General features: G+C 38.6%; 1 protein-coding gene and 1 long non-coding RNA gene across 2 annotated transcripts; one reads left to right on the top strand and one right to left on the bottom strand.

Moving 5' to 3' along the window:
* Window positions 1–7023: 7023 nt before the first annotated feature.
* Window positions 7024–10321, bottom strand: RGS2 (regulator of G protein signaling 2). The gene is made up of 5 exons (XM_063105250.1): window positions 10191–10321; window positions 9044–9145; window positions 8880–8941; window positions 8140–8306; window positions 7024–7902 (listed from the first exon to the last, which is right to left on the bottom strand). Exons 1-5 carry the CDS (start codon window positions 10301–10303, stop codon window positions 7708–7710), a joined length of 639 nt encoding a protein of 212 aa, XP_062961320.1. The 5' UTR covers window positions 10304–10321; the 3' UTR covers window positions 7024–7707.
* A 468-nt stretch (window positions 10322–10789) lies between these two features.
* On the top strand, window positions 10790–24613 carry LOC134382986 (uncharacterized). The gene is made up of 3 exons (XR_010024167.1): window positions 10790–11016; window positions 24016–24207; window positions 24555–24613. It is a non-coding gene; the product is annotated as an uncharacterized LOC134382986 (long non-coding RNA).
* Window positions 24614–27841: the final 3228 nt, after the last annotated feature.

Raw genomic sequence — 27841 nt, 5'->3', positions numbered from 1 at the left:
TATCACAGCTTTGTTTGCAATAGCCAGGTTATGGAGCCAACCTAAATGTTTATCGACAGATGACTGGTTAAGGAAAATGTGGTATATGTACACAAATGGAATACTACTCAGTCATAAAAAAGAACCAAATTCTGCCATTCACAGCAACATGGATGATCTTGGAGAAAATTATGTTAAGCAAAATAAGCCAGGCAGAGAAAGAGAAATACTTCATGTCCTCACTAAGGAAAGAAAGAAGAAAGAAAGAAAAGAAAAAGAGATGAACCACAATAATTGAACTTTCAGAAGGAGAGAACAGATTTATGATCACTAGAGATGAGAAAAGGGGAGAGTTAGGAGGGTTAGGGAGAAATTGGGTAAGGGACACAAAGAATAATTATAATTTGTAATGATGAACATGCTAATAATACGATTTAATCATCTCATATTGTGCACAAATACTGATAGTCAACTCTGCATCCCAGAAATATATAAAATCAACTATGTTTCAAGTGTAAAATTAAAAGAAAATGAAAATGTGGTAGATACACACAATGGAATACAATTCAGCCATAAAAAAACAATAAAATTGTGTTATTCATGGCAACATGGGTGAGCTTGGAGGACATTATGTTAAACAAAATATGTCAGGCACAGAAAGATAAATACTGCATGTTCTCACTATGTGTGTGGAAGCTAAAAAATTTGATCTCGAAGTAGAGGGTAGAACAGTGTTTCCTAGAGGCTGGAAAGGGTAGCAGGGAGGGGCAAAGGGAGAGGTTGGTTAAGGGATAGAAAATTACAGATAGATTGGACAAATAAGTTCTAATATTCCATAACACTGTAGGGTGACTATAGCAAACAATAACTTATTGCATTTTTTCAGATAGCTAGGAAGAGAGAATTTTGAATGCTTCCAACAAAAAGAAATGATAAAGATTTGAGGTGATGGATCTGCTAACTAGTCTGAATTGATCACTACACATTGTATGTATACATTGAAATATTACACTGTACCCATAAATATGTACAATTATTATGTATCAATTAAAAAATAAGTAAAACAATGTATTAATTTAAAAATAAATAAAATTATGTATCAATTAAAAATAATTTTAAAAACCCGCAATGAGATATCATCTCGCACCTGTCAGAATGGCTATTGTCAAAAAGAGGAAAGATACGTGTTGACGAGTGATACAGTTTCGATGTTATTGTCCCCCCAAAACTCATATGGAAATCTGATCTCCAGTGTGCCAGTGCTGGGAGCTGTTTGAGTGATGGGGGCGGATCCCTTCTCTCTCTCTCTCTCTCTCTCTCTCTTAGAACTTTAAGTTCTGACATTTAGGTTACAATGCTCAATGGCCACTTCCATTAAGAAATCACCCAATATGAAAATATGCTGGTTTGTGCCAACGCAGATTTAATATCATAAGCTTCCCTGCAAGCAGGGCAAAGTTCTACGAAGTGCCACCTGCTTTTCAAACCAAACCTTTGTATCTGGTCTTTCTCAGATGACACCATGTCTAATGTAACTGCATCTTTTTCTTAGTTCTTTCAATAGCGCAGTTTCAAAATACATTCATTGTAGATTACCTGTGGTTACATTTGAAGCTAAAGACTGAGAGAGAAATTTGGGATGGAGGTAGGAAAAGGCCTGTGAGATTCCAAGTTGCAAATGCATTAAAAAAATGGGGTCCCTCTTTACCCCCAAATAGCAGGAAATAGTTTCTGCTTTCTCTCCCTCTTTGTCCGTTTCTCTTTTCATTTACTTAAAAATTTTTTTTTTTATTTTGGTGTGACGTCTGTGCATGTCCATGATATACACTAGTTAAATAAACACACAGCTTCACTCCTAAGGGAAGTTTCCATATAGGTCAGTGCACTTTAAAACCATATAAACATCAGACTAATTTGGGATTAGAGAAAACCTAACATCAGGACCTTATCCAAGATCCACATAGTTTAGTTTTACTCTAAATTTGCAAGTCAAAAACGCAGAGCCAAAATGAAAAGCTGCAGAGACTCTTGGAAAAACTTTTTTTTTTTTTTCGCAAATGGATTTAACATATTTAAATGAAATCATTTATGTCATTGCACATATTTTTATCTAAGACATTGTAAATCTATCAATAAATCAATTAATGAGTTAATCAGATCAACAATGAGCAATGAGTACTGAGTATTTTCCATGTCTGGAACTTTACTAATTATGCTGAAAATTAAGTAGAATAAGTCAGAATAATCCAGTTATTGATAGTTTAGTTGGGAGATAAGAACAACACATTGAGACTATTTCTTGAAGGTGAAACTTGATCTAAGCCTTAATAAATAAATGAAATTTAAGGGAAGAGAGAGCAGTTCCAAGCAAGGTGAAAATTTTGGTCTAATAATAGGAGAACAATAGTATATGTCAGGGAAAATAGGAAAAACCAGTATCAAATGTTTCTGGTCAGTAGTACAAAATAAGGTTGGATGGGCAGAAAAAGAAAAAAAACAAATTGTAGAGAATTTTTAGCTTTAGGCATAAAAGTTTACCTTGATTTGGGTGACATCGAGTAGTTCATATACATTTCTGGGCATAAGAATAATGTGAAAAAATCAATGTTCAAATAGCATTTTAGGGTATTGATGAGCAACAGGACACAGGATCTGAGGTCTATTGAGATCTAGGGGAGAGGATGAGGACAATGGAGAGTAAGCTCTTGGCTATGGGAAGAGAGGGGAAGATGCCTGGGATGTGATGAAGGAGGATTTGATAAAGCTTGATAACTTCATGATGATGATTTATGGTGGATGATCTTACAGGAACCCATTTTTAAGAAAAATGAATTGTGGCTAGGGCCGGCCCGTGGCTCACTTGGGAGAGCCTGGTGCTGATAACACCAAGGCCATGGGTTCGGATCCCTATATAGGGATGGCCAGTTAGCTCCCTTGGGAGAGCGTGGTGCTGACAAGCGTTAAGTCCAAGCCAAGGGTTAAGATCCCCTTGCCGGTCATCTTTAAAAAAAAAGAAAAGAAAAATTGTGGCTTTTAATTGTGTTTTTGAGCTTCCAGCCTTTCTGTTCTCTCAACAGATGACTATTTCTTCTACTCTTTTACACCCTCCTTGCCCAGAGAAACCCTTCATAAATATTTGCCAAAAAATGAATCAATGGAATAGCCTTCAGATATACATCCCCATTAAAAACGTCTGCCTACAAAAATTATAGCACAATGCAAGATGTAATTCTGCTTTCCCTTCTCTTTCCCCTAGATTGTTTCTCCACTCTGAATACTCTCCCCTTTATTTTTTTTTTTATCAAATTCTACACATTTATTAAATACCATCCAAAATGCTGCTTCACTTTAAGTGCTCCTCGATTTATTCCAGTTAAAGGTATTTGCATTTCTCTTTTGACAATTAATCACCAATCATAGCCCACCTTATGTTTTAATTTTGTATACTTATTTCATCAGCTACCCCCACTTGGAGGACAAGAGATGTATTTCATGCGTCTTTCTATTTATTCCCTGTATGGCTTAGATCAGTGTTCTGCATGGAGTAGGTGATGTGTAATTTACATTGGATTATTTGGTGACACATCCTGGTTCAGGCAGGTGGCATTTCTCATCTGGGTGATTACTGTAGTCTCTTATCTCCCTGCCTCCAATCAATCCTTCATACTGTTGCCCAGGTTATTATTGAAAATATTAGTTGTGACTGGCATCCCATTGACTCAGAATAAAATCCCAAGCTTAGGCATTCAAGGCCCTCTACCACATGGTCTTGGGAAGAATCTGACTTCTTCCATTCCCATTCTGCACCTTATCCTCCACACATTGTGTGGTCTGCTTGTGCTGGATCATGGGCCCAAAATGTTTAACATCAGGCCTTTGTCTAATGTCATTGCCTTAGACTAGAATGAACTTCTTCCTCCTTCTGGTGAGTCCTTTTTTTTCCCTTTAGGTCACAGGAGAAGCTCTTTGGGGTTGTTGTTATCACCTCAATCAACTCCAAGCTGCTCCTCAGCTAGGATGCCAAAATTTAGAAAAACTTCATAAAAACTTAGAAAAGCCACTGACAAAAATGATTTTATCAAGTTGTCAAAATGCATCTAAGCCAGGCCCTGGGAGCACACACGTGCATGTCAAAGCTCACCACTCAATAGCAGCCATACTCTCTGTAAAGTCAGACTAAACTCCTTTAGCTTCATTTTTGGCCTAACACAGGAAAGCAAAGTAGAAACAGGATAGTGCCTGGCACAGGGCAGGCGCCTCGTAGTATCCACACTGTCCAGATGCACAATGAACTCCCGTGCACGGCATGTCTCATGACAAAGAGAAATTCACAGCCATTGACTCTCTCTACTCTCTAACCTCGACGTTAAGAATCACTGTCATAAGTAGTCAAATATTGTGGTTAAACCACAACAAAAACAACTCTATCAAAGACCTGTTTCCTATGAAATTTTGGGTGGTCACTTTAAAGCAATTTCATTGAAACTCATTTATTGTCTCTCTCTGCTGACATGACAGGTAACGTACAATTTTCTATTGCTTTCAGTGCAAACTGTATGAAATCACTATATTTTGAAACATCTCTGTTAAAATATAGAACAATAAAATATTATCAAAATGAATAGACCATGGATCCTAAAATGTATGAACCCTGGGTCTGGGAAACTGGAACATTAAGTAATATTTATTTGTGGAGATATGTGGTTTCTAATCTCAAATCTATTTCAGTCTGTTCCATGCTAGAGAACATTGGAAAATACCACCTGAATAAATCCTGTGCTGTTAGCAACTCTGAAAGTCAAAACTCTTGTTTTTTGTTACTATAATCTGACTACTTCTGCTAAAGGTTAAAAGTCATGAAGAACATGCCTTGTAAGAGATATTTATTTTTTTGCCAAAGGAAAAAGTTCTGCAGAAATTTTCAGACATTTGAGTCAGTGGGGCTTTTAAAATCTTGTCCTTATTTCCTTGTGCATTGGTAGATACTTCTTGTTTCATCACAGTTTTTTTACAGGATCTTTTAATACTCATTCATTTGACAATTGGCTATGTAGCTCCCGTTGATGGCAGGCACTACTCTAGGTGCTGGGATTCTGAGGTGAGCAGAAAAAGGCTAAGGGTCTGCAAATTTTGGCACCCACATCTAGTGGGGGAAGACATAGAATTGTCAAAATCAGACAAATTAATGAGAACTTGGAACTCTAATAAGTGCTTTAATAGAACTATGAAAACATCTAAAAGAAGATCTGACCTATGTAATGATGTTGGGGTAGCCTTCCCTGAGGAAGTGGCGATTGCATTGAAATGTGAATGAGTAAGAGCTAAAACTGCATTCCGTGCAGAGTAACTACTAGGTGTGAAGGCCCTGTGAGGCCAGTGGGCATGGCACCTACAAGGGAATGAATGCAGGCTGGTATGGCTAGCAAAAAGAGCTGGGGGAAACGTAGTGGAGACAAGGTTGGAATGGAAGAAGGGGTCAGGTCATGAGGTGTTAGGCCATGTTAGGAATATAGTCTTTATTCTATTTGGGAAAACTGTCAAGGGTTCATAAGTGACAGGAGACAAGATCAGGTTTGTGTCTTGAAAGGATCCAGGGAACACACTGGGGGCAGGGGGAAAGGGTAAAAAGAGTGTGGGGAGATGAATTGAGACTGTTGCAGTCACCCAGGCATCAGATGGTGGCATCTTTGATCAGAATGATGACAGACAGTAGGCTGAAGAGAGATTTGAAGTAAAATAGGACTTGGTGACAAATTAAATACATGGTATGACTCCTGGGCTCCTCTGTTGGCTAAAAGCTCTCCAAATTAAGGATTATGCACACCTGACATATTTATTCTCCAAAGAAATATGTTTCAATGACCTTTCAGGATTCATTTATTCAACCAATATTTATGGAACACCTATTATGTATTATTCAGGCTGTCAGTGACACAGGAATACACAAGGCAGTTTCTCATGGAGCTTGTGCCTGTTACTGCCAGAACGTCTGGTCAAGGTGAAAATTTGTGCAATCACAATGAAAACAGTATTTCAACTACTGGAGGTCAATTTTTCTTTTGGCAAATCAGAAATAAATGCACTTTCTAGTACTTTACAATTTCTGAAGTCCCTTACTACCTCACAGAAACCAGGGAGAAAGGCAGGAGAGCGTAAAATGAGGAGCTGGGAAAGACTGTGGGGACTGCCAAGGTCACAGAGTTGAGAAGTCAATATCAGGGTTCAGGTTTCCAACTCTAAGATGATGGTTCCTCCTATTTTTATAAAACCATAATCAAGGAGGTTGAAACAGCAGCCTGATGAAGAAGGAAAAGGTATTTTTTTAAATTTGCCAGTTTGAAAAGTAACAGATTCAAGGCCTTCCTCTTTCAGCTAGGAAAAAGCACATATCTGGATGAAGTCTAAGAAACAAGTCCACTTCTTTTGCTTTCATCATGACCTATAAAGTAACAATTGGATTCTTTTGTTAGCCAAATGAAGGCAGGAAAAATCAGGAAAATTGTGATATTTTGTATTGATCCATCTTGGAAGGGCATAACTTCAGGTATGTATCTTGGAAGCTCATGCCAATACCTGTGGGGGAACCTGGAACTGAGGGAAAGAAAATAAAAAGGCAGATCTACATTCACCTTATTTGGCTTCTCTCCTTATTTCAGCAGCTTAGTTGTGTGAATAGTTTTGGTGTTTGTCTCCATTTTTTTTACTTCTTAGATTTAGCTGGTCCTGAAGTTACTCATGAAGAGCTTTAGATCAATGTTCTTTTTTCATTAATAAGCTTGATTTTTACAAGATTATATTAGAAAGCTTGAACCCAGCCAGGGTGGTTCTCTAAGAATGTGATTTGACTTCCATAGACCTACATAATGCTTATAGGTTGAAAAATGAGACTGTCTTCCCTGCAATGATTATTTCTCAGTTCTGAGGACTGTCAATTCTCACTGGACAGGTGCAATAACCATACCTCTTCTATACTAGAAAGATGTTTTCCCTCCCATTTGCCATATTCCCAATTACCAAAATCAAATCACACCTGGACTCCAAGTGTTCAATAACATTATTTATCAAAATATATTTATTAAAGGTACTCAAAGAACACTTCAAAGTTTAGCTGCCTTCCAGACAGTTTTTGGCACTCCTAACAGACATTGTGGTTTTCTACACGACAGCATTCATTCTATTTCGCACGCCATTTAACAATTCAAACAGACCATTTCAGCTGCAGCGCTTCAGTATTACATGAAACAGTACTGATATGTAGTCATAAGAACATCAATACCCTTGTACATAGTAAACATTTTAATGTTACTTAGTACTAAAACACTAAAACTAAAACCACTATGTGGTGACGGGCTGATTTAGGGAAAGATGTACAGCCAGCTAGTTAAGGCCACATAATCCCAGACCTATTGATTTTAAATGCTTTTGGACCAACAGTATTACACTGCATCTTTCTTCTCACATTCTTGCTTTTCCAGTGTGAGACACACCACATTCAGAGCACGTATTCCCTCCGTGTTCTATACACAGTGACAGCAGCTTTTCTGATACAACCTTGTCCTAGACAATGACTGGCTTGCTGATTCACTACCCGACTCTGAATCAATAGTTCTGAATGATGTTTCCTGAACACCCAGGCTGAACTCAAGGTCAGTCTTTTTGACAGGTCACAGCCTTTCCTCTTAGGAAAAAGAACAAAATGTCCTCCACTTTAGCACTCCCCTTTTCATCTCATGTAGCATGGGGCTCTATGGTGATCTGTGGCTTTTTACACAAGTCCTGGTAGAATTCTGACTCCAAGAAGCGGGGATAAGAGTTGTTCTCCATCAAGCTGTATACCCTTTTCTGGGCAGTTGTAAAGCAGCCACTTGTAGCCTCTTGTATATTTTGGGCTATCTGAGTTTTGGTCTGAAAGTCTATGTTTATCTGAAATAAAAAAAAGAAAAGTGGTTGATTTGGTATGCAGGGTTCGAGACTGAAATTTAATATTCAAAAAATAAGCAAAAACTGTAATGTGTGATTAGCTTCACCAGCCAAATCACTGGAGAAACTTAATTGAAAGCTAAAATAGCTAGTGGCTTTGAAGTCTCTTCAATTCCTTTGTTTCACTTTGGTGCTAGAGGTGTCCAAATCATGTTAAAATGAGGAACTTTTTTTTCTTACCTCTTTTGGAGCTTCCTTTTCTATGAAGTCAGTATATATCTTCCTTGCTTTTGAGGACAGCTTTTGGGGTGATTTTGTTTTTTTGAAGTCTTCACAGGCCAGCCAGAATTCAATATTTTCTTCACAGAATTCAGATTTCAAAAATGCCCTGAATGCAGCAAGACCATCTGAATGAGGGAGAAAAAAAAAAAAAAAAAAAAAAACATGTAGAATATGAAGATCTGAGTGACCCTTGGATTTTTCTAGTACTTCTCCCACATACTTTAATTATCTCCAGATGATAGCAATGTTCTACATTTCAACTAAACCTGTAATCCTCAGAATTTAGCTCTTTAAGCACTAAGATGCCAGTACGCAAAATGCTTAAGTTGGCAATCTGCTACAAAAATATAAATACTTAACTTTGCCGTCAATGCAAAATAAATATTTACAGGGGAGTCATAAATTCTCTGGTAACTAAGCCTCTTGAAAACGTTGTATGCAATGGAAAAGCTAACTCAACTTTAACTAACACCGACTGTCACTTTAATTTTGAGGCTAATTTTTCCTCCCCACCTGGAGTGAATACAACATGCATTTCCATGGTTAAACACTGGGAAATAAAGGAGAGAAAAACAGGACTTATTCTATGACTGTCAAGTCTAAGGCCCCTCAGTGCAAGTTGCTCTTTTGCTGTGTGGACCCAACTTTTCCAGATTCTAGTGTTATAGCAATGGATCCCATTCAAGAGGTTAACTTACATTTACTGGCAAGCAGCTCATCGAATGCTTCTGACCACAGCTGGGCTTCCTCAGGAGAAGGCCTGCAAAGGAAGTTAAGCACATTAGCTTACGCACACCAGAGTTCCCCTTTTCAGTTCAGCAGCTAGCTATTTCTATTTGCAAATATGGGATTCTCCACTTACTTGATAAAAGTTTCCTGTTTGCTTTTCTTGCTGGTTTTGAGCTTCCCAGGAGTGGAGGAATTTTGCAAGAAGTAGCTCAAACGGGTCTTCCAATCTTTTAAACTTAAAAAAAAAAAAAAGATATTCACTAAGTGGCAAAGCTTGAATATGCTACTGCAGCTGAAGAACGCATTTTTACCAAAGTCACCCAAAAGCGACAGACCAACTAAATAAGACATAGTAAGAACTCTTCAAGTAACAGCCTTACCCTTGCTTATCATTTAAACCCAGCACTTAATGTACTGAACAGTTTCATCCATTCATCTGATCATACTAATGTTACAACTAAGAGTAAGACTACCTAAACACACTGATATTTTAATAAATTTAGCCAATGAACTTAGTTCAAAAGACAGATGCTATTTCTGGTCCACAAAATGCAGCAGTTTCTCTGCAAGGTTAATCGCAATTCGGAGACATTTCACATTTGATGAAAACGATAGTGGTGGAACTACGTTAAGGCCAATGCTCATCTCTACCCTTAAAGTAGGAGGTTCGAGATCACGCCAGAGGCTGTGTACAAAGAGGGATGTGTGTGTGTGTGAGACAGAGAGACTGAATCCCTCACGCTCTCCCCTTCTCCACCTACAACACTCCCTTTAAGCAGATACTGCAGAATAATTATTTGTTCCACAATCCTGACTGGGCAAGATCTGCCCCATAATTAAAAAAAAAAAAAAAAAAATTAAAACTATATTCAGAACCAGCAAAAACATCTCTATTCAGCAGTTTTTGTAAGTTAATTAGGACTCATAGTGCAACCTACGAATGCTGGGGACGCGCTTCGGCCGCAAGATTCTGATGTCCTTTAAAATGCAGGAGGACAAAAAGGCAGCCCGCAATTTCCTAGCGCATCTACCACCAGTCTCTTGTCAATTTTTTTTCCTCAGTTCCTAAACTCTATTTGAGCGCCCTTTACTCACACATTTAACCTTACTTAGCAAGTTAGCTTTTCCCATATATGTATTTTTTTCCTGCAAAGGCGCAAGCTACACAGTTTCCTAACGTCAGAGCCCAGCCCGAAAGCAACGCTCTTGCAGCAAACCCGGAGAGTCAGCGCTCAGGGAGCGGCGGGGGGTTCCGGGAGAGAGGAGAAAGCCGTACTCACAGGGTCCGTTTCATCTTTTCTCGCTTCTCCTCGCTCCTGGGGCCGCTGCCTGAGCTCTTGTCCATGGAGCCACAGTCGTGCTGCACAGCCAAGAACATGGCACTTTGCATCATCTCCTTCCCGCTGGGGCAACAGCTGGCTGCTGTCGGGCGCGCACCGCTCATTTATAAAGGACCGCGGCGCGGGGGCGGGGCCTCACGGCGCCGGCCCCGCCTCCCGAGGGCGCGGATTGGCCGGCTGCAGACAGGCACGTGGGCGGGGACGGCAGCGACCTGCGGCAGTTGCAGCCGCCGCCGAAGGGTCTGGAAACCGGCGTGCTGCTGACGTCGGCAGCCCCGGCTTCTTGCGCATTCGGGCCGAAACGCGACAGCCGCCGGGGGCCCGGTGTGGGAGGAGACTGAGACCTCGTAGCGTGAGCCGCCGCCGGCGACCTTTGCCGAAGGGTGGCGGCGGGGCGCGGCCCCCCGCCTCCTGCGGAAGGAGGGAGGCGAAGGTGGCCGCGGGCCCGGCCGGGCGCTCGTCCTCCCCTCACCCGCTGCTACGTGCCCCTGACTCCACAGGGCGCGTGACGAGAGCCAGAGTGCAGCGGCCTTATTTTGGGTTAAGAACGGGCCTTTTCTTTTCTGAGCGTCCCGCTCTGGGGATGTAAACGGACCGCGGGGTGGGGGCGGGGCAGCCTCGGCGCTTCCTCTCCGCGACTCCACTAATCTGAGGAGGGAAACGGTGTCGACGGCCCAGGGGCGACGGTGCGACCCGCTCGGCAGTCTGCCTGGCGTCTCGGAACACGTTTGAGAATGAACGTTAGCCAGGGAGGGAACGAGAGAAGGTGACTGTACCAGAAGACGGTGCTTGGCATTTTCGGTCGCTACTAGACGTGTGGCTACCTCTGTCAGTGAGGTTGCAGGGTTATTCCTCAGGAGGCCTTGGTTGCATCTTCTGCCAGCATAGAAATCACAGATCCCTTGATGGTGGGGGAGAGGGGGAGACACAAAGCTGTCACGGCTGCAATGCACTGGAATCAGTTTAGTTTAAGAGTGGGAAGAGTCAGGATTTCCTCATGAGTCATTCTCGGTGGCTTAGAATTTACCAGAACTCTTAACTTGTAAAAACTAAGGGAGAGGAGGAGAAAACAGTTTCCTTAAATAAGTTTTGTTTGTTAATTTTTCAAATATCATGTCTACTCCTGCAGGCTTTAAAACTTAATTGGCAAAGACAAATAGATTACCTCAAATACAAAGTGATTTGATTTGAGATAACATTACCAGACTATACAGTGGAATAGGAGTATTCAAGTGGCTTTCCCATCAAACCTCTAAGCAGACAGTAAGGTTAACAGCAAGGTATTAACTAGGCTGCACATATGCTTCCTACCGTGCATTCCATCTGTTAAAAGAAAATTGGAACTAGTCAACATATTCTTATGGTGAGCTGTTGTTGGAGCTGCAGGTTTGACTTGGAGGGCAAAATCTTCAGTTATTACCAAAGAGAATAGTCATTTGCTTCCCCCCACCATCCCAAGATTCTGGAAGGTTCTCAGGTATTCCATTTATTTCCTCTTTTCCATAATAGTTCTCTCCTTTAATTAAGCCATTAACCCCACCTCATAGCAAAACTTTGAAAAAAAAAAAAAAACCCACGAATTTCATATTTAGGGTCTGATTTTCAGTAGAAAAGAGTTCCAGCTCAGTGCAGCATGGAGTAAAGACAAGAATGGAGGTGGCCCATCCCCTCCTCTGCTTCAACAGAAAAATCATTCATGTCGAACCCAGGTCAGTGTGAGGAGAGATTTTGGTGGGCAGGTGTGGTCTAGTCTCCCCACATCCTCACATTATCCTAAAAGGAATGCAGACACATTCAGATACCAGTTGCAGAAAGGGAGAAGTCAACTGGTTTTGAAGTCACGAACAGGGGCTGTGAATGAATGTTATATTACTTGGTCCCACCCAGGTAGCTCTCTCACACTTCAGAAACTGTAGAGACGCCTCGGAGCCCTGGATACTGTTGCTGCTAGCAGCCCGAGCATAGCTCCCTCCTTTTCCTGTGTGTAATATTTCTACATCTATTTTCACTTTCTGATTCAGTATTTATTAAATATGTGTAATATGCAGACACTTGCTTTTTCTCACCAATATAAACCTAAATATATTTTTCACTTAGAATCTTGGATGTTACAATTCACTCATAGACAGTGAGGTTCACTCATTGTAGGCCAGGAGTTCTGACAAAGAGCAAGCAGGGAGTGAGCTGGACTGGTGTCTGTCAAGAGACCTAATTAGAGTCTGGGTTTAACCAATAAATGCTAAGAAACTATTCGGACAGTCACTTCACACCTCCTTGAGCCCCAGTTTCTCATCTGAGATGAGTAATGTATCTTTCTTACCAGCTTCATAGGATATTATGTGACTTGCACAAACAGCCTGTTAAAATTCTAAAGTACTATGCAAAAGTATTTGCATTTGTTTGGAAAATAAAATGTCCAAAGAATAGCTATTCAATATAGAAAAAATCACAAGAGGATTTGTTATAAATGTGTAAATACTAGTAAATATCACGATAATGTCACAGATTTGTAGAATATCCAGCTCATGATAGATGTTTAATAAATGTTCTCTGGATAATGAATAAATAAGGAAAATAAGCAAAAATTCAAACAAACTTTCACGGATTTCCAAGTCAGAGAATTTCAGTCATCTCAATATTGTAACAAAGCATGTAAGCAGCTGGTTTAAATATAGATTATCCTAAATGTTTTTGTGTTTAATATAATTATTCGCTTTTTTCATAAACTCTTTCAGATTAACAAGTGATGTTAGGTGGCAAAAAATTAATTTTTTCTTGAAAATTATGTGTTTGATTGATAAATATGAATGTAAATCAATTTATAGTTTTGTATCTATGGATGATTAAAAGAATTAAGGCAATAATTTACTGAGAAAACTTTTCCTCAAAAAGTGCTACGTTAATGTCTTTTTAAAGACAGGCCGACATATTTAAAGAGAAAGCTTCGATGTTTGATGACTTCCTTTCGTTGCTGTTGTTGTTGCAGTTGGCTTTTAGGTAAATGGGATTGCCACATGTTAAGATAATACATTTTCCATTCTGCTGTGGGTTGTAAAAGTTGCGCAGCAAAAACCACAGCTTTAGAGTGGCTGATAAACTAACCATACATTTCCATGTTGAATCTACCATGCCCTCTACTGGAGAGACTGTCTGATTGAGCGAGCACAGTGGTAGAGGTTCTCAGGATGGTTCTTGAACTTTTTGTGATTTTTAAAAAAGTTTAAATTACGGAAGAAGGCAACAAAAAACATAAGTTTCTAACAATCCCAAAAGGAGATTAGAAAGAGTAAAAATCACCCCTGGCATACTTTAATCTTCCCCTCCCACTCTATGCTGACCATTATTAATCAAACATTATTAATTACTATTATGTATAATAACTCTTATACGTATGCTTTAGAAATTTAGGAACCAAAATATATACTTTAAAAAAAACACAAAAGTTTCATTCTGTGTATTATCCTGTGCTTTGCTTTTTTCAGTCAATAAGATATTTTAGTCCCTAAAGATACTTAGTTCCTAAATTTCTAAAGCTATTACTTACCTTCTGAAATCTTAAATAGGTGGTAAACTAAAAAAAGAAAAAAAAAAAAAACCCTAGGAAATTAAGTGCTGTCTGGCAAACGGTATGATGAGTAACTGAAAAAAAATGAAGGTTTTTCGTGCCTTAGTTGTTGACCATATTTGAGGAAGTGACACCTTTTTTTTTTTGTCTAATTTAACTTTAGTTGGTGAAATATTCTTTTAACAGAATAAACCTATGACCCCCACAAAATTCTGTATTCTGCCCCTCACCCCTAATATTATCTGAGATTTAAAAATCATGATGAATTTCTTATTTTGGGGGGGGTTGCTAATTTCATTTTTTTCAAAGATATATGTGAATATGGTAATAAACCAAGTAGACAGAAGAGCAGGAGTCTGCAGTACAATCTTTTGGTCCTCATTTAACTTTCTGTTTTCTTCAGGTGGTTGCATACTAACATTTAGTTTACTCTTTTTAAAAAAAATTAATTTATGTATTTATTTATTTATTGCTAATATTCATGAGATGCAAAACTGATTGTCCCCCCTCCTGCCCATGCTGTGGGGACCAGATTCATACTGGGGGAATATCCATTACCAGAAATTACTTTTGTACTCTTTGTCCCCTCCCAATTATCCCTCAACCTCCCTCCTCTTCCCTCTCTCCCCTCAACTCCAATTTGTAGCCCTAGGAATGTTCCCTACCTCTGTTGGATCATGGCACTACTGTGGTCTTTCCTTCCTGCCTTCCTTTCTCTCTTAGCTCCCACATATGAGTGAGCACATGTGGTATTTATCCCTCTGTGCTTTGCTTGTTTCACTCAATATAAGTTTCTCCAGGTTCATCCATGTTGTTGCAAGTGGGAATATTTCATTCTTTTTTTTTTTTTTTTTTTTTCTTTTTCGTGACCGGCACTCAGCCAGTGAGTGCACTGGCCATTCCTATATAGGATCCGAACCCGCGGCCGCTGGGAGCGTCACTGTGCTCCCAGCGCCGCACCCTCCCGAGTGCGCCACAGGCTCGGCCCTATTCTTTTTTATGGCAGAGTAGTATTCCATACTGTATATATACCACAGTTTCCTTATCCAATCATTTATTGATGGACATTTAGGTTGGTTCCATATCTTGGCTATTGTAAGCAGAGCTGCAATAAACATGGGAGTGCAGGTATCTCTTCGACATGATGATTTCCATTCCTCTGGGTATATACCCAGAAGAGGGATTGCTGGATCATATGAAAGATCTATCTGTAGTTGTTTGAGAAACCTCCAAATTGTTTTCCAAAGTGGTTGTACTAATTTACAGTCCTACCAACAGTGCAGTACTGTTCCCTTCTCTTCACACCCTCGCCAGCATTTGTTATTCACTACCTTTTTGATTATAGACAGTCTAGCTGGAGTGAGGTGGTGTCTCAATGTGGTTTTAGTTTGCATTTCCCTGATGACTAGTGATGTTGAACATTTTTTCATGTACCTGTTGGCCATTTGTTTGTCTTCCTTTGCAAAATGTCTATTCAGCTCCTTTGCCCATTTTTTAATTGGGTCGTTTATTTCTTACTGTATAATTGCTTGAGTTCTGTGTATCTCCCTTGTCGGATGCACTGTTGGCAAAAATTTTCTCCCACTCTGTAGGTTGTCTTTTCACTCTGTTGATTGTTTCTTTTGCTGTGCAGAAACTTTTTAGTTTGAAGTAGTCCCATTTGTTTATTTTTTCTTTTGCTGTTTGTGCTTTTGGGCTCATGTTCATAAAACCTGTGCCCAGACCTAATTGCTGAAGTGTTTCACTTATATTTTCCCTTAGTCATTTTACAGTTTTGGGTCTTACACCTAGGTCTTTAATCCATTTTGAGTTGATTTTAGTGTATGGTGAGAGATGCATATCTAGTTTCATTCTTCTGCATATGGATATCCAGTTTTCCCAGCACCACTTGGTGAAGAGGCAATCTTTTCCCCAATGTAGATTTTTATTGCCTTTGTCTAATATCAGATGTCTATAAGCCATATATAAGGGAGTGATTTCTGGGTTCTCTATTCTACTCCACTGGTTTGAATGTCTGTTTTTATGCCAGTACCATGCTGTTTTGGTTACAATAAAGCTTTGTAGTATAACTTGAAGTCAGGCAGAGTTATGCCTCCAGATTTGGTTTTTTTTGGTCAGGATTGCTTTGGCTATTCGGCGTCTTTTGTTTTTCCACCACCAGTATTATTCTGAATGGGGAAAAATTGAAGGCCTTCCCCTTAAGGACAGGAACAAGACAAGGATGTCCACTCTCACCACTTCTATTCAACATAGTATTGGAGGTACTAGCTAGAGCAATCAGGCAAGAGAAAGAAATAAAAGGAATCCAGACTGGAAAAGATGAAGTCAAACTTTCCCTATTTGCAGATGACCTTCAATCAAAAACTCCTAGAGCTAGTTAATAACTTCAGTAACATTGTAGGATACAAAATAAATACCCCCAAATCAGTAGCATTTATATACTCAAATAATGAATTAATAGAAAGAGAAATAAAGAAAGTAAGCCCATTTACAATTGTCACCAAAAAAGTACAATACCTAGGGATCAACTTACACAAGGAGGTGAAAGACCTCTACAATGAGAATTACAAACCACTTCTGAAAGAAATTAAAGAAGACACAAAAAGATGGAAAGATATTCTATGCTCTTGGATTGGAAGAATTAACATTGTGAAAATGTCTATACTACCCAAAGCGATCTACAGATTCAATGCAATCCCCATCAAAATACCAATGACATTCTTCACAGAAATGGAAAAAAAACCATGATGAATTTCTTAGAATGTAATTTGCATTCCAAGAAGAGAGAAAATTAATGTTTTTTGTCAGGAATGAATCAGAGTTTAAACCTAATACATGACATGTATTATAGAGGAATTAATAATTTTACAAATTCTTGTATTGATAATTCCAGTTAGTGCACTTCCATGGTTCTGCCTTAAATTCATCCATTGTTTGGAGTAAGTCATACTTGAAATCCAGGAAGGGCCTACTTAAATTTAATAGCCTCCTCTTTACTAAAACCTCTGGATTCTCTTTGGAAAGCAACATGCAGTTTTGTTTTGTTTTAACATACACTGAAATATCTCTAATAGGTTTCTGTGGTTATTAGGCCTGTAAGTTAAAGGACAAAAATGTAAGTTCTAAATTAGAAGATTATTTCTAGTATATTCCTGTTGCTGCTTTCTTTTCATGCATGGAATAACCAGGGGGGAGTAGGTGATTATAAATGCTTTGTTATAAAGTAAATTACATAGATGGCATATTGTCTACAAAGTATAGAGGTGAAGCTAGGAATTTCTTTCTTGGCATTTCTTCTGACTGTAATTTTAATTTCTGTTCATGGAATTTTGCTAAACTTTTGTAGTGTCAATCAAGTGTCCCATTGACTACATTTTTGAAATTTTAGGACATTAGGTTAATGATATACAATATTTCAAAGGTCTATGTGATATCAGTCATGGATAGTCTTTTTTCCCTCCCTCTTTTTAAAAGTATTAAGAAGGGATATTTTTCATCTAGTGAATAAAAAATCTGTTTGCACTGGTCTTTTTTTTTTTCCTCAAGTATACTGACTATTCCTATATAAAATAATTAATCCCTTTTAGACACTGGTTTTCACAGGTCTTTGACTCATGGACTGCTTCATAATAACCTAAAATCTTGTGGATTTTCCTTTCCAAACAAATTTGAAGCAAAGTTTTGAGACAAAAATTCCAAAATCTGAACAGAATTAATTGGAAAAAAAAAAAAGAGATGCCTTTGAGATAAGAATAGTTGGCTGTCAGCAATTATTTCAAGTACTTTCAGAACATAACTTTATGAGAATTATCAAACCAAAAAGAAGCTGGAATTTCTCTTTTCAGTCCCACTGTAGGCCTTGACACAATTGTCATGTTATAAATATTCAAGTCTTAAATGCTGAGCTAATGCCACTAGTCCCCTCAAAAGTTCCCAGCTTTGAAAGACATTTTGCATTTCTTTTCATAAGGTACTCCTAGGAGAGCAGGATAACTGGAGGGGTTGTCCATAATTGGGACACTTGCCTTTTGTTCCTTGTTCCTGCCCTATTTTATTTTTTCCTAAAAATGTTATTTTTGAATTCATATGTTTATGGGGGACAGAGTTGACTATGAGTATTTGTGTACAGTATGTGATGATCAAATCAATATTATTAGCATGTTCATCATTACAAATCATAATTACTCTTTGTGGCCTTTACCCAATTACTCCCTAACCCTCCTCCCCTACCCCTTTCCCACGTCTGGTAACTATAGGTCTGTTCTCTCCGAAAGTTCATGGTTTTACTGTGGTTTCCTTTCCTTCCCTTCCCTTCCTTTCCTTTCCCTTCCCTTCCATTCCCTTCCCTTCCCTTCCCTTCCCTTCCCTTCCCTTCCCTTCCCTTCCCTTCCCTTCCCTTCCCTTCCCTTTCCTTTCCTTCTTTCCTGCCTCCCTCCTTCCCTCCCACTTATGAGTGAGGACATATGGTATTTCTCTTTCTGTGCCTGGTTTATTTAACATGATTTTCTCCATGCTCGTCCATGTTACTGTAAATGGCAGAATTTCGTTCTTTTTTATGGCTGAGTAGTATTCCATTTGTATATATAACACGTTTTCCTTATGTAATCATCCATTGGAGGACATTTAGTTTGGTTCCATATCTTGGCTATTGTTAATAGAGCTGCGATGAACATGGGAGTGCAGATATCCCTAGTTACAATCTCAACCAAAGTGCTTAGCCTTTCCCGTGCCTAGGCTTCTTAACTTTAGGGTGGAAGTAATTAGAGCACTCTTGGGAAGTTAAAAGAAAACAGAGTTGGGAATGCTGTGAGCAGCTTGGTTGATGATAGTATATAGTGCACAGGGTTGGCCTTTAGCAAAACATTGCAGTACAACTAGTCTCCTCTAGGTAACTTTTTTGCCCATTTTGTTACTGTTTTGCTAGCACACTCTTAGGGGCTGTGTGGCATGTCTCCCTTTCAGATGGAAAGGTTGAATAAAATGGAGATCTTGAGTGTCTACCAGTTTAAGGAGCACCAGGAGAGGTTCTCTCTTGCTTCTTTGGAGGACCTCATGTGTTAGGGATTGGAGGTGGCCTGATGCGGGGATCTTGCTTCTGTGGTCCGGACACTGAGGGGAATGCATCTAGTCTATAGCTGACACTGGCCCCAGGATCCCATGCCATCACAGTCTGGTACTCATCCTTTCTTGGCAATCTGTTCATCCATTAGGTTTCCTGGTGATCCTCTTAGGCTCTTCCAAATGCCCCATTGGGCACATTAATGACGCAAAGTTACTTTTTTTCAAAAGACTTTTTAACAGATTTAGATTCACAGTAAAATTGAAAGGAAAGTGCAGAAATATTTCATATGCTCCCAGTCCCACATGTGCATACTCTCTCCTAATATCAACATCTCCCACCAGAGTGGTACATTTATTACAACTGATGAACCTACATTGGCATGGGTTTAAACAATTGTATAATGGCATGTATTCACTATTACAGTATCATATAGAGTATTTGCACTTCCCTAAAAATCCTTCATGTTCTGCCTATTCATCCCTCCTTCCCCCCACCCCCTAGCAACCACTGATCTTTATCCTGTATCCATAGTTTTGCCTTTTCTAGAATGTCACTTTATAGTTAGAATCATACAGTTTATATCCTTTTCAGATTGGCTTCCTTCACTTAGTAATATACATTTAAGTTTTCTTGTTGCTTTTTCATGGTTTAACAGCTCATTTCTTTTTAGTGCTGAATAATATTTCATTGTCTGGATGTACCACAATTAATTTATCCATTCACTTACTGAAGAACATCTTGGTTGCTTTCAAATTTTGGCAGTTATGAATAAAGCTGCTGCTATGGGTTGAATTGTGTTACCAAAAGTTCAGAAATGGACTAATACAGCGGCTATAAACATCCATGTGCAGGCTTTTGTGTGGACATAAGTTTTCAACTCTTTTGGGTAAATACCAATGGGCATGATTGCTCAATCATAAGGTGAGAGTTTGTTTAGTTTTGTAAGAAATAACCAACCTGTCTTCCAAAGTGACATTTACACCATAATGGATTAGAGTTCCTGTTGCTCCATATCCTCTCCAGCACTTGTTGTTGTCAGCGTTCTGAATTTTGGCCATTCTAATAGTTGTGAATTGTTATCTCATTGTTGTTTTAATTTGCATGTCCCTGATGGCATATGATGTGGAGCATCTTTTCACATACTTATTGCCATCTGTGTATCTTCTTTGTTATGGTATCTGTTAAGGTCCTTGGCTCATTTTTTAGTGGGGTTGTTTGTTTTCTTATTGTTGAGTTTTAAGAGTTCTTTGTATGTTTTGGATAATAGTTCTTTATCAGATATGTCTTTTGAAAATATTTGCTCCCAGTCTGTGGGGATCAAAGAGTTGGAGATTTTCAATTCTTTAATAATGGCCTCCAGTTTTTACATTTCTGATAGTTTGTGGCCTGACTTCCATTAAAGTTGATTTGAGGCCTTCAAATTCCTTTTGAATGAGGTTAAACATGTCAATTTGATGTCTTTTCTCCAGAAGGCTAGTTCTCTGTTTTTACTTGCATTAGGTAGGTTTTTTAATTATTAAAAATCTGATCATGACTATAAGTAACACCATCTCCAACAGCAATCCATGGGGGGTCTGGTTTAAGATCCTCTGGCAGAGCTGTCACTGGCCGGTGCAGTGTCTCTAGAACCAGTGCAACACAGAGCATCATGGCCATGAGTAGACCCTCCGTGATCCCCTAGGCTATTCTGAACCACTTCAGCTTGTTTGGACTCTGATGGTCACATAGACCATCACCAGCATCAACACAGTGAGTATTCTGCCTGGAACCCAGCCAGTGCCTGGTAACTATGGTAGCCCTCAACAGAGGTGAGGAAGGAGGGAAAAATACAGTAAATTATTGGTTAATTCTTCTCCTCTTAAATAAGCTTTTCATTCTGTAGTCCTGGGTCTTATATTGTCCCCAAAGATCACAAAAACTTCCTATTCTCAGAGCCTTTTCATGTCTGGCTGGCCTTGAATATACATGGCGAGGGCTGAGGATTGGTAAGGGAAGGATTATGAAGGCCCAACAAATAGTTTCAACTTACTTCACCAATTTCACCTTTAAAAATGAAGGAAGAAATAAGTAGAATTTTAAAAAGTTTTCACATGTCAAGAATGTACGGTCCAACTATGAGCAAGGAAAACTTGATTTTCTCAAACTCTTCTTGCATGTGGTGAAATATTTGGTGATGCAGAAGCCCTTCAGGGTGCTTCTGCTCAGAATGATCATCTCTGGAGGTATTAGATGTTGGGTGCAGATTTCCTCACAGAATCTGATCCACAGACTGGGGGGGACCCAGGTTTTGTCCAGCTGAATTAACAATCTTGTTGACAGTGATTCTGTTTGTTGACTGGAGGCCCACTGGTTTTGGCCGGGCTGGGCTAGACTCACTCATGCATCTTGGGTAGGTTAGAAATTGGTCAGTTCGGCTGGGGTAGGCGAGGTGGCTCTGCAGGTATTTGCTGGACTTCCTCATGTGTGGTGAGGTCAGCTGATATAAGCTGGTGCAGCTCCATGCTTGACTCTGCCCCACATATTTTTCATTCTTGTGCTATAACCTGTGGGAAAGCCTGGTATTTTCTTCCCATGGTAATAGAAAAGGCACAAGAGAGCCATTGGAGAGCAGTTATCCAATCTGCATTTTCAAATGTTCACCCTGACTATGAGATGTCAACATCTCCTTTGATTGCTTTTTCATGAAGTCATCATCCCAGAGATAGCTACATGTATATTCCCAAATTACTGCACTCCACTGACCAGGTGAGGAGAAAATCTGCACAGCACATACTGTCCAGTGAGAACAGGGACAGCTTAGGTGTCCAGGATGTGGATGCAGCAGGACCTAGTGCTGAGCAACTGCAGGATTCCAGAGGAGCACTTCATATCTACAGGCCTCCCTCTGTAAAGAGAAAATGTGTAAACAGAATTCATATCCTGAATCTGGTGTGGCTCAAGCTGGTGTGAATACTTCATCTTTGGGAAGACTGAAATACTTCTTCCCAATAGAGTTTTTTGTTTGTTTTTGTGTTCTGTTTGCTTTCTATTAATTGTAGAGTTTTCTTGGAAGAATAAATCAACACTGATGTCAAGATAGCAAGGAATCGTGGACCAAATCATTCTTCCTATGAGGGTAATTCAAAAAGTCATGGAAAGGTTCGTACTATCTTTCAATTCTATTTTTCCACAAACTTTTTGAACTACCCTCTTATTGCCTTGTCCTGAACTACTAGCAGCAACTAAAAGATTCAGAATTTCAGTCAACTTGAAATTTTGCTCTTCGTTTCTCTTTTCCACTCTTCATTTGACTATCTTCTATAATATTCATCCTTCTACAGGTATTACTTTAAATGAAATTTCTCTCCTGGACACTATCTGCACACTTTTTCTCCCTCCACTAACTAATCTAGGTGAGGCACCCTTCCTAAATGCTCTGACAGCACCTATCAATTTGCTCATTGCAATGAATTGTAATTGCCTGGTTTCTTGTCAGTATCCCTGACTAGACTATTAGTTATTTTGTATATTATTGTATCCTGACAAGTAAATATTTGTTGAGGGGATGGATAGATGGAAGTATAAATGAATGAATGAATAAATGAATAATTACTTTTTCAGAGAGTCTGCCATCCATGTCAGTGTGACTTGGGTCAGAGGTTCATATGTTCATGATGTCTATAATTAAATTCTGATCATAACCTTATAAAGTTTCCATGTTAAGTTTTGTGTTGTTATAAATTATTTTTTTATTCTTTCTGTTGGTATGGTATTTTTTTCTACTTGCAATTTATGAGAGCCTATTTGTTGATTTTTTTTAAAGTCTGGAAACAGCAGCCAGCCCATGGGGGGCACCTCAGCCTATTCCCCCAAACCGTTCTCTCTCACTAGGATTCTGGACCTGTGATGGAAGGAAAAGACTCAAAGATCTCTGAAATGCCTTCAGGTCTTTCTTCCATTCTCTCGATAATTCCTCCTTTCTGTTCTGATCTCCTTAGCAAACTGTTACTGGGCTACATCTTTGATTTTCTCTTCTGAACATGCCTTTTTACTCTTTACATGGCCAGGCTGAGAGTTTTCCAATTTCTTATCCTCTGCTTCCTTTTTAATTGTGAATTCTGTCTTTACATCATGCCTTTGCTGCTGTAATTCAGCACAGGCTGTTACAAGTATCCATACAGCTTCCTGAACACTTTTCTGCTTAGATATTTTTACCACAAAATACTCTGGTTTCATCACTTTTAAGTTCCATATTCCATAAAACTTTTGGGCATGAATGGAATACAGCTAAGTTCCTTGCAATTCTATAACAAGAGTGAATCTTGCTCCAGTTTCCAATAAGTTCTTCCTTATTTCCATCTGATACCTCCTCAGAATGGCCTCACTGTCCATATTTCTATCAGCATCCTGGTCACCACCACTTAACCAGTCTCTAAGAGGTTCCATACTTTTCCATACTTTCCTGGTTCCATACTTTTCCTACTTGTTTTCTAGGCTCTCACTAGAATCTAGACTTTCTCTAGCTTGCTCCACCAAATTCTTCCAGCCTCTTCCCATCACCCAGTTCCAAAGTTGTTTCCATCTTTTCAGGTATTTGTTATAAGGAACAACCCACTCCTGGTACCGATTTTCTGTATTAGTCAGTTCCCTGTTGCTTAAACAGAATACCTGAAACTGGGTAATTTATAAAGAAATAGAATTTATTTCTTACAGTTTTGGAGGCTGGGAAGTCCAAAGTCCAGGGAACACATCTGATGAAGTCCTTCTTAGAGAGCAGCACAGGATATCACATGGTGAAAATAGGCTGAGCAAGAGAGCTAACCTCACTTGTTCTCCTTTTAAAGCTATCAAAACTATGCCCATTACTACCCATTAAACCATAAATGGATTAATCCATTCATGAGGGTATAGTCCTCATAATCTAATCACCACTTAAAGGCCCCATCTTTCAATTACCATAACAGGGTTTCCCACCCTTTTAACACTGTTACACAAGGAGATTAAATTACCAATATACGAAATTTTGGGGGACACATTTAACCCATAGCACTTGAAACTCTAAAAAAAAAAAAAAAAAAAAAAGTCTAGATTTCTGCTTATAAGATCATATCTTGAGCCTATGGTACTTATCTCTACCTCTCCCCTTTCCCTTCCTACAGTTCATTGAAAGAACCACAAATGCAAATGCAAACAAACAAACAAACAAACAAACAAATAAAATAATAATAAAAGGAAAACTGGACTGGTGTAGGACTACTGGAAAAGGTACCATTGACAGATGAGAAATGTGGAACTGAAATATGTGAAACGGGAGCAAATTGAAACAAAAACTAATCAGACTTGAATAATAGGTAAGCATGGAGCTTCTTGAGAAGTGGATGATTACCTCAACTTACCTGAAAAAGTTTACATTTTGAAGCAACAGAGGTTTGAACAAGGATGTACTGGGGGCAATAGGTGGGAGTTAAGTTATATTATTTTAGAAACTGTAGTAGTGATTTGTATAGTATGTTTCCCTAGGTTTTACTTTGTATGGACAGTGTATTAAATGAAGAACTTATATGTCATGGTGAAAATAAAAAGTCAAAAGCTATCTAGAAATTATTAAAAATAGGTTAATCATATATGAAAATTTATGGGATGGGGTCAAAGCTATACACCAAAAATAATTTGTCTTAAATAATTTTTTAAATTATAGAAGGAAGATTGAAAATAAATTAGCTAATTCATGCTTGTCACTTACTACTGGTTTTGGGGAATGCTGTGTTAAGGAGGATTCTGAAGGTGAGTCTGTGCTGAACAGGGAGTACAGCTATTAATGTTAGTGATGTCAGAGTTTAATGGGTTTTTATTGATAAGCTATATAAGGCCATTAGGAGACAGATTATTCCTGTATTGCTCCAAAGCACAGTGACAGGAAGTTTCCTCAATCTTTTTTTTTTTTTTAAGTCAAGCATAATTCTGATCCCCAAATCCGATGCAGAAAGCACTCAAAAGAAAACTGAAGATAAATTTCAGTTATAAAGGTGTAGAAACTTTAAATAAAATATTTTCAAATAGGTTCCACCTGTAAATATTTTAAAGTAAGCAGAAGCATTGTTTACAATGGAATATGAAATTCTTGGCACCTACAAGTGACAAAAGAAGCTTTTAAAAATTGTGTTGAAAAGAAATTAAATAATATATATTATAATTTACATATGAGGCAATGAGTAATATCTATTTAGCTTTGCCTGTAACAGCAGTGATAGCTGTGTGGTGGAATTCACACTTGTGGCAGTGTTGATGACCTGTTACCTCATGGAATGTGAGGAATCAGTAGCATCCAGACTGAAAGTCTGAGAACTTGGTGAAAGCTGGAGTAGCATGCTCAACACCTGATTTTTAATATGAAACTCTCTTTTGCCTGTTATGTTTTGAGTTGGTTATATGTATGCCTGTCATATTTCCCCTTGTTTTCATGAGATAAGAATTATAGTTATGCACCTTTGTCTACACCTAGGACAGACTTCTCCTTAAAGCAGGTGCTAAGAACATACTTGTTAATTGAATCTAATCAAAGAAGCTGTCGTATAGTGGGAAGTTCACTGGTTTTGGACACAGGGATTTGTTTTCAAGGCCAGACTGCTAATGATGAACTGCATTTCGTCAGGTAAGTTCATTCCCAACTCATCTAGGACTTCCCCTCTAGGGAGCTCCTTGATGCCCACTGTATTCTGCATTCTGAATGAGCTCACTCCCCTGTGTCTCCCCACAAACCTGAGTTTCTCTCTTCTGGAGCATTTAGCACTTGTTTGTCCTCTGGAGACAGTGGATGCATGGAGTTCAGACTCTGTCCTCTTCATCCTGTATCTGCAGAGACTAGCATTGGTCTGGTGCAGAGTAAGTGCTAAAACATGTTTGTTACATGAGTAAATGGTTTCACTTCTCTGAGCTTAAGTTTTTTCCATCTGAAAAATGAGAATATTAATAATGCATGTTATTGGGGTTTCCAAAAACCTTCCTTAGAAAAAAAGGCTGGGCCTCCTTCCTTTAATAATAACAGCAGTAGGTTTTCTTACTGAGCACCAATTACATGTGCCAAACACTGACCAGGCACTTTACTTATATTATCGCTGTTTGTTATCCTTACACCCCTATGAGATAGGTCCTGTTATCCTCTTTTGATAGATGCTTGGAGAAGTGAAGAAACTGCCCCAAATCAATGTCAAGCAAGTCAGTGGCAGAACTGGGATTTGAATTCCAAGCCAGTAATCTATCCACTATAGAATTTAGTTGCCATGCATTTAATGTTTCTATGGGAAGTTCAGTTTGGGTTGTCATCAACAGGTCTCTTTTTGGATACCCTGGCTGGGTATTATGGTCTCTAAAACCTTGACCTTGAAAGTTAAGATAGTGAGATCCAGTTCATAATACATTGTTTGCCACATGGTAAGTGTATGCTCAATATATAATTGTTGAATAAAATAGTGAATTAGTTAATTAATGAAAAGACTATAGATGATATTAGTAATTTATGAAATAAACCAAGAGACTCTTAATATGTGTGTGATTGAGGAGTTTTTAAACACCCACAGCTTTAGTTCAGATGACATGCAAATATTACTAGGAAGGTAAAACTGGAATTTGATTTGCATTTAGTAAGTGAGAAAAATGTGAAATAAAGTCATCTGGGGAATCTTATTAAAAATGAAAATTCCTACATTCCATTCCCAGAGTTTGTTATTTTTAAAGTCTCCTCTGTAATATATGTGATATAAAATGCTCTTTAAATTGTGGAGTACTAATAATACACTTAATGTATTATTAAGGAACTGTTTTTTTGTGAAGGTTGGAGAAAATATCCTTTGGGATTATTGAAACTCAAGGAAGAGAACAGTTTAGAGACTCAGTAAAATCTGAAAAGAAAGGGCTCTTTCATGCAGTGAGAGGAATGGTTCTTTTGTCAGTATCTCCTTAGAAACAAATATGGTTGACTCAAATTTAGCAAATAGATTCAACTGGTGTGTTTGGTTATTTCAGGATCAAGACATCCTCAGGTTACCTCAGGTGATAGAGGTGTATTGTCATGATGCACAAAGTCTGAAAGGAGAGTCAGGAAACTCTGAGCAAGCCTGCAGTGTTCAGGATCAGCAGTGGCTGTGGGAGCCAAGGGTGAGTTTAGTTGTCTGTCATGCTTGTGACTCACCACCCCGTCTTTGCTTTTCTCTGCTGATTTTATCATTGCTTACTTCCTTCTCTCCTTGTTTCTGCCTAATGGGTTCTGCTTATTGCCTTTTATCTTTAAAAATACAAATAAGAAACATTCATTGAGGCTTACTGTGTGCTAATCAGAATCTCATGTTTATCCTCACAACAACATTTTGAAGTAGGTATAGGGTGTCTTTCTTATCTGATCATTCATTATTCTACTCCCTACATTGAATGCACAGAGATGCAAAAGCCATCATGAAAGGAAAATATTCACTAATGAACTGAAAACCAAGCACATTTTCCACTCAAAACCTCCTTCCCACTTAATATTAGTCTTGGCGATTAACTCTCACTCATATGCAATGTAAATGTAATGCAAAGCATAATAGTAAAATTTGTAAAAGATGCAGAATTTCATGAAGTTGATGTCAATAGGAAAGCCATTGATAAATTAGGGTCTGGGAGTTTGGCCAGTTAACAATTAGAGAAGATAACATTGACACGTATAAGAACATAATAAACATGCTGAAATAGAAAGATTTGAATAGTAACATCTTGGGAAAATTTTTAAAGCCCTGGAATATATTTTAAAAAATGGAATATGCAAAGTAAACCGTGTTAGTTAGGCTAGCATTTTGCTTTGTCCCTCCTAACTCCATGGCTTGACACTGTTCATTCTAATACTTGGTGTATACTTAAAATTATAACCTAAATATTGGTAATATCTTTAAAAATACTTGTATTTTTAGAATTTTAACTTTATTTTTTAAGATAAGGTCATAAACTTTTTTC

The sequence above is a fragment of the Cynocephalus volans genome, chromosome 8, assembly GCF_027409185.1.
Source record: "Cynocephalus volans isolate mCynVol1 chromosome 8, mCynVol1.pri, whole genome shotgun sequence".
Lineage (NCBI taxonomy): Eukaryota > Metazoa > Chordata > Mammalia > Dermoptera > Cynocephalidae > Cynocephalus > Cynocephalus volans.
Note: the sequence above shows the minus strand (reverse complement) of the source record. Positions and strands in the feature narration are given on the sequence as shown.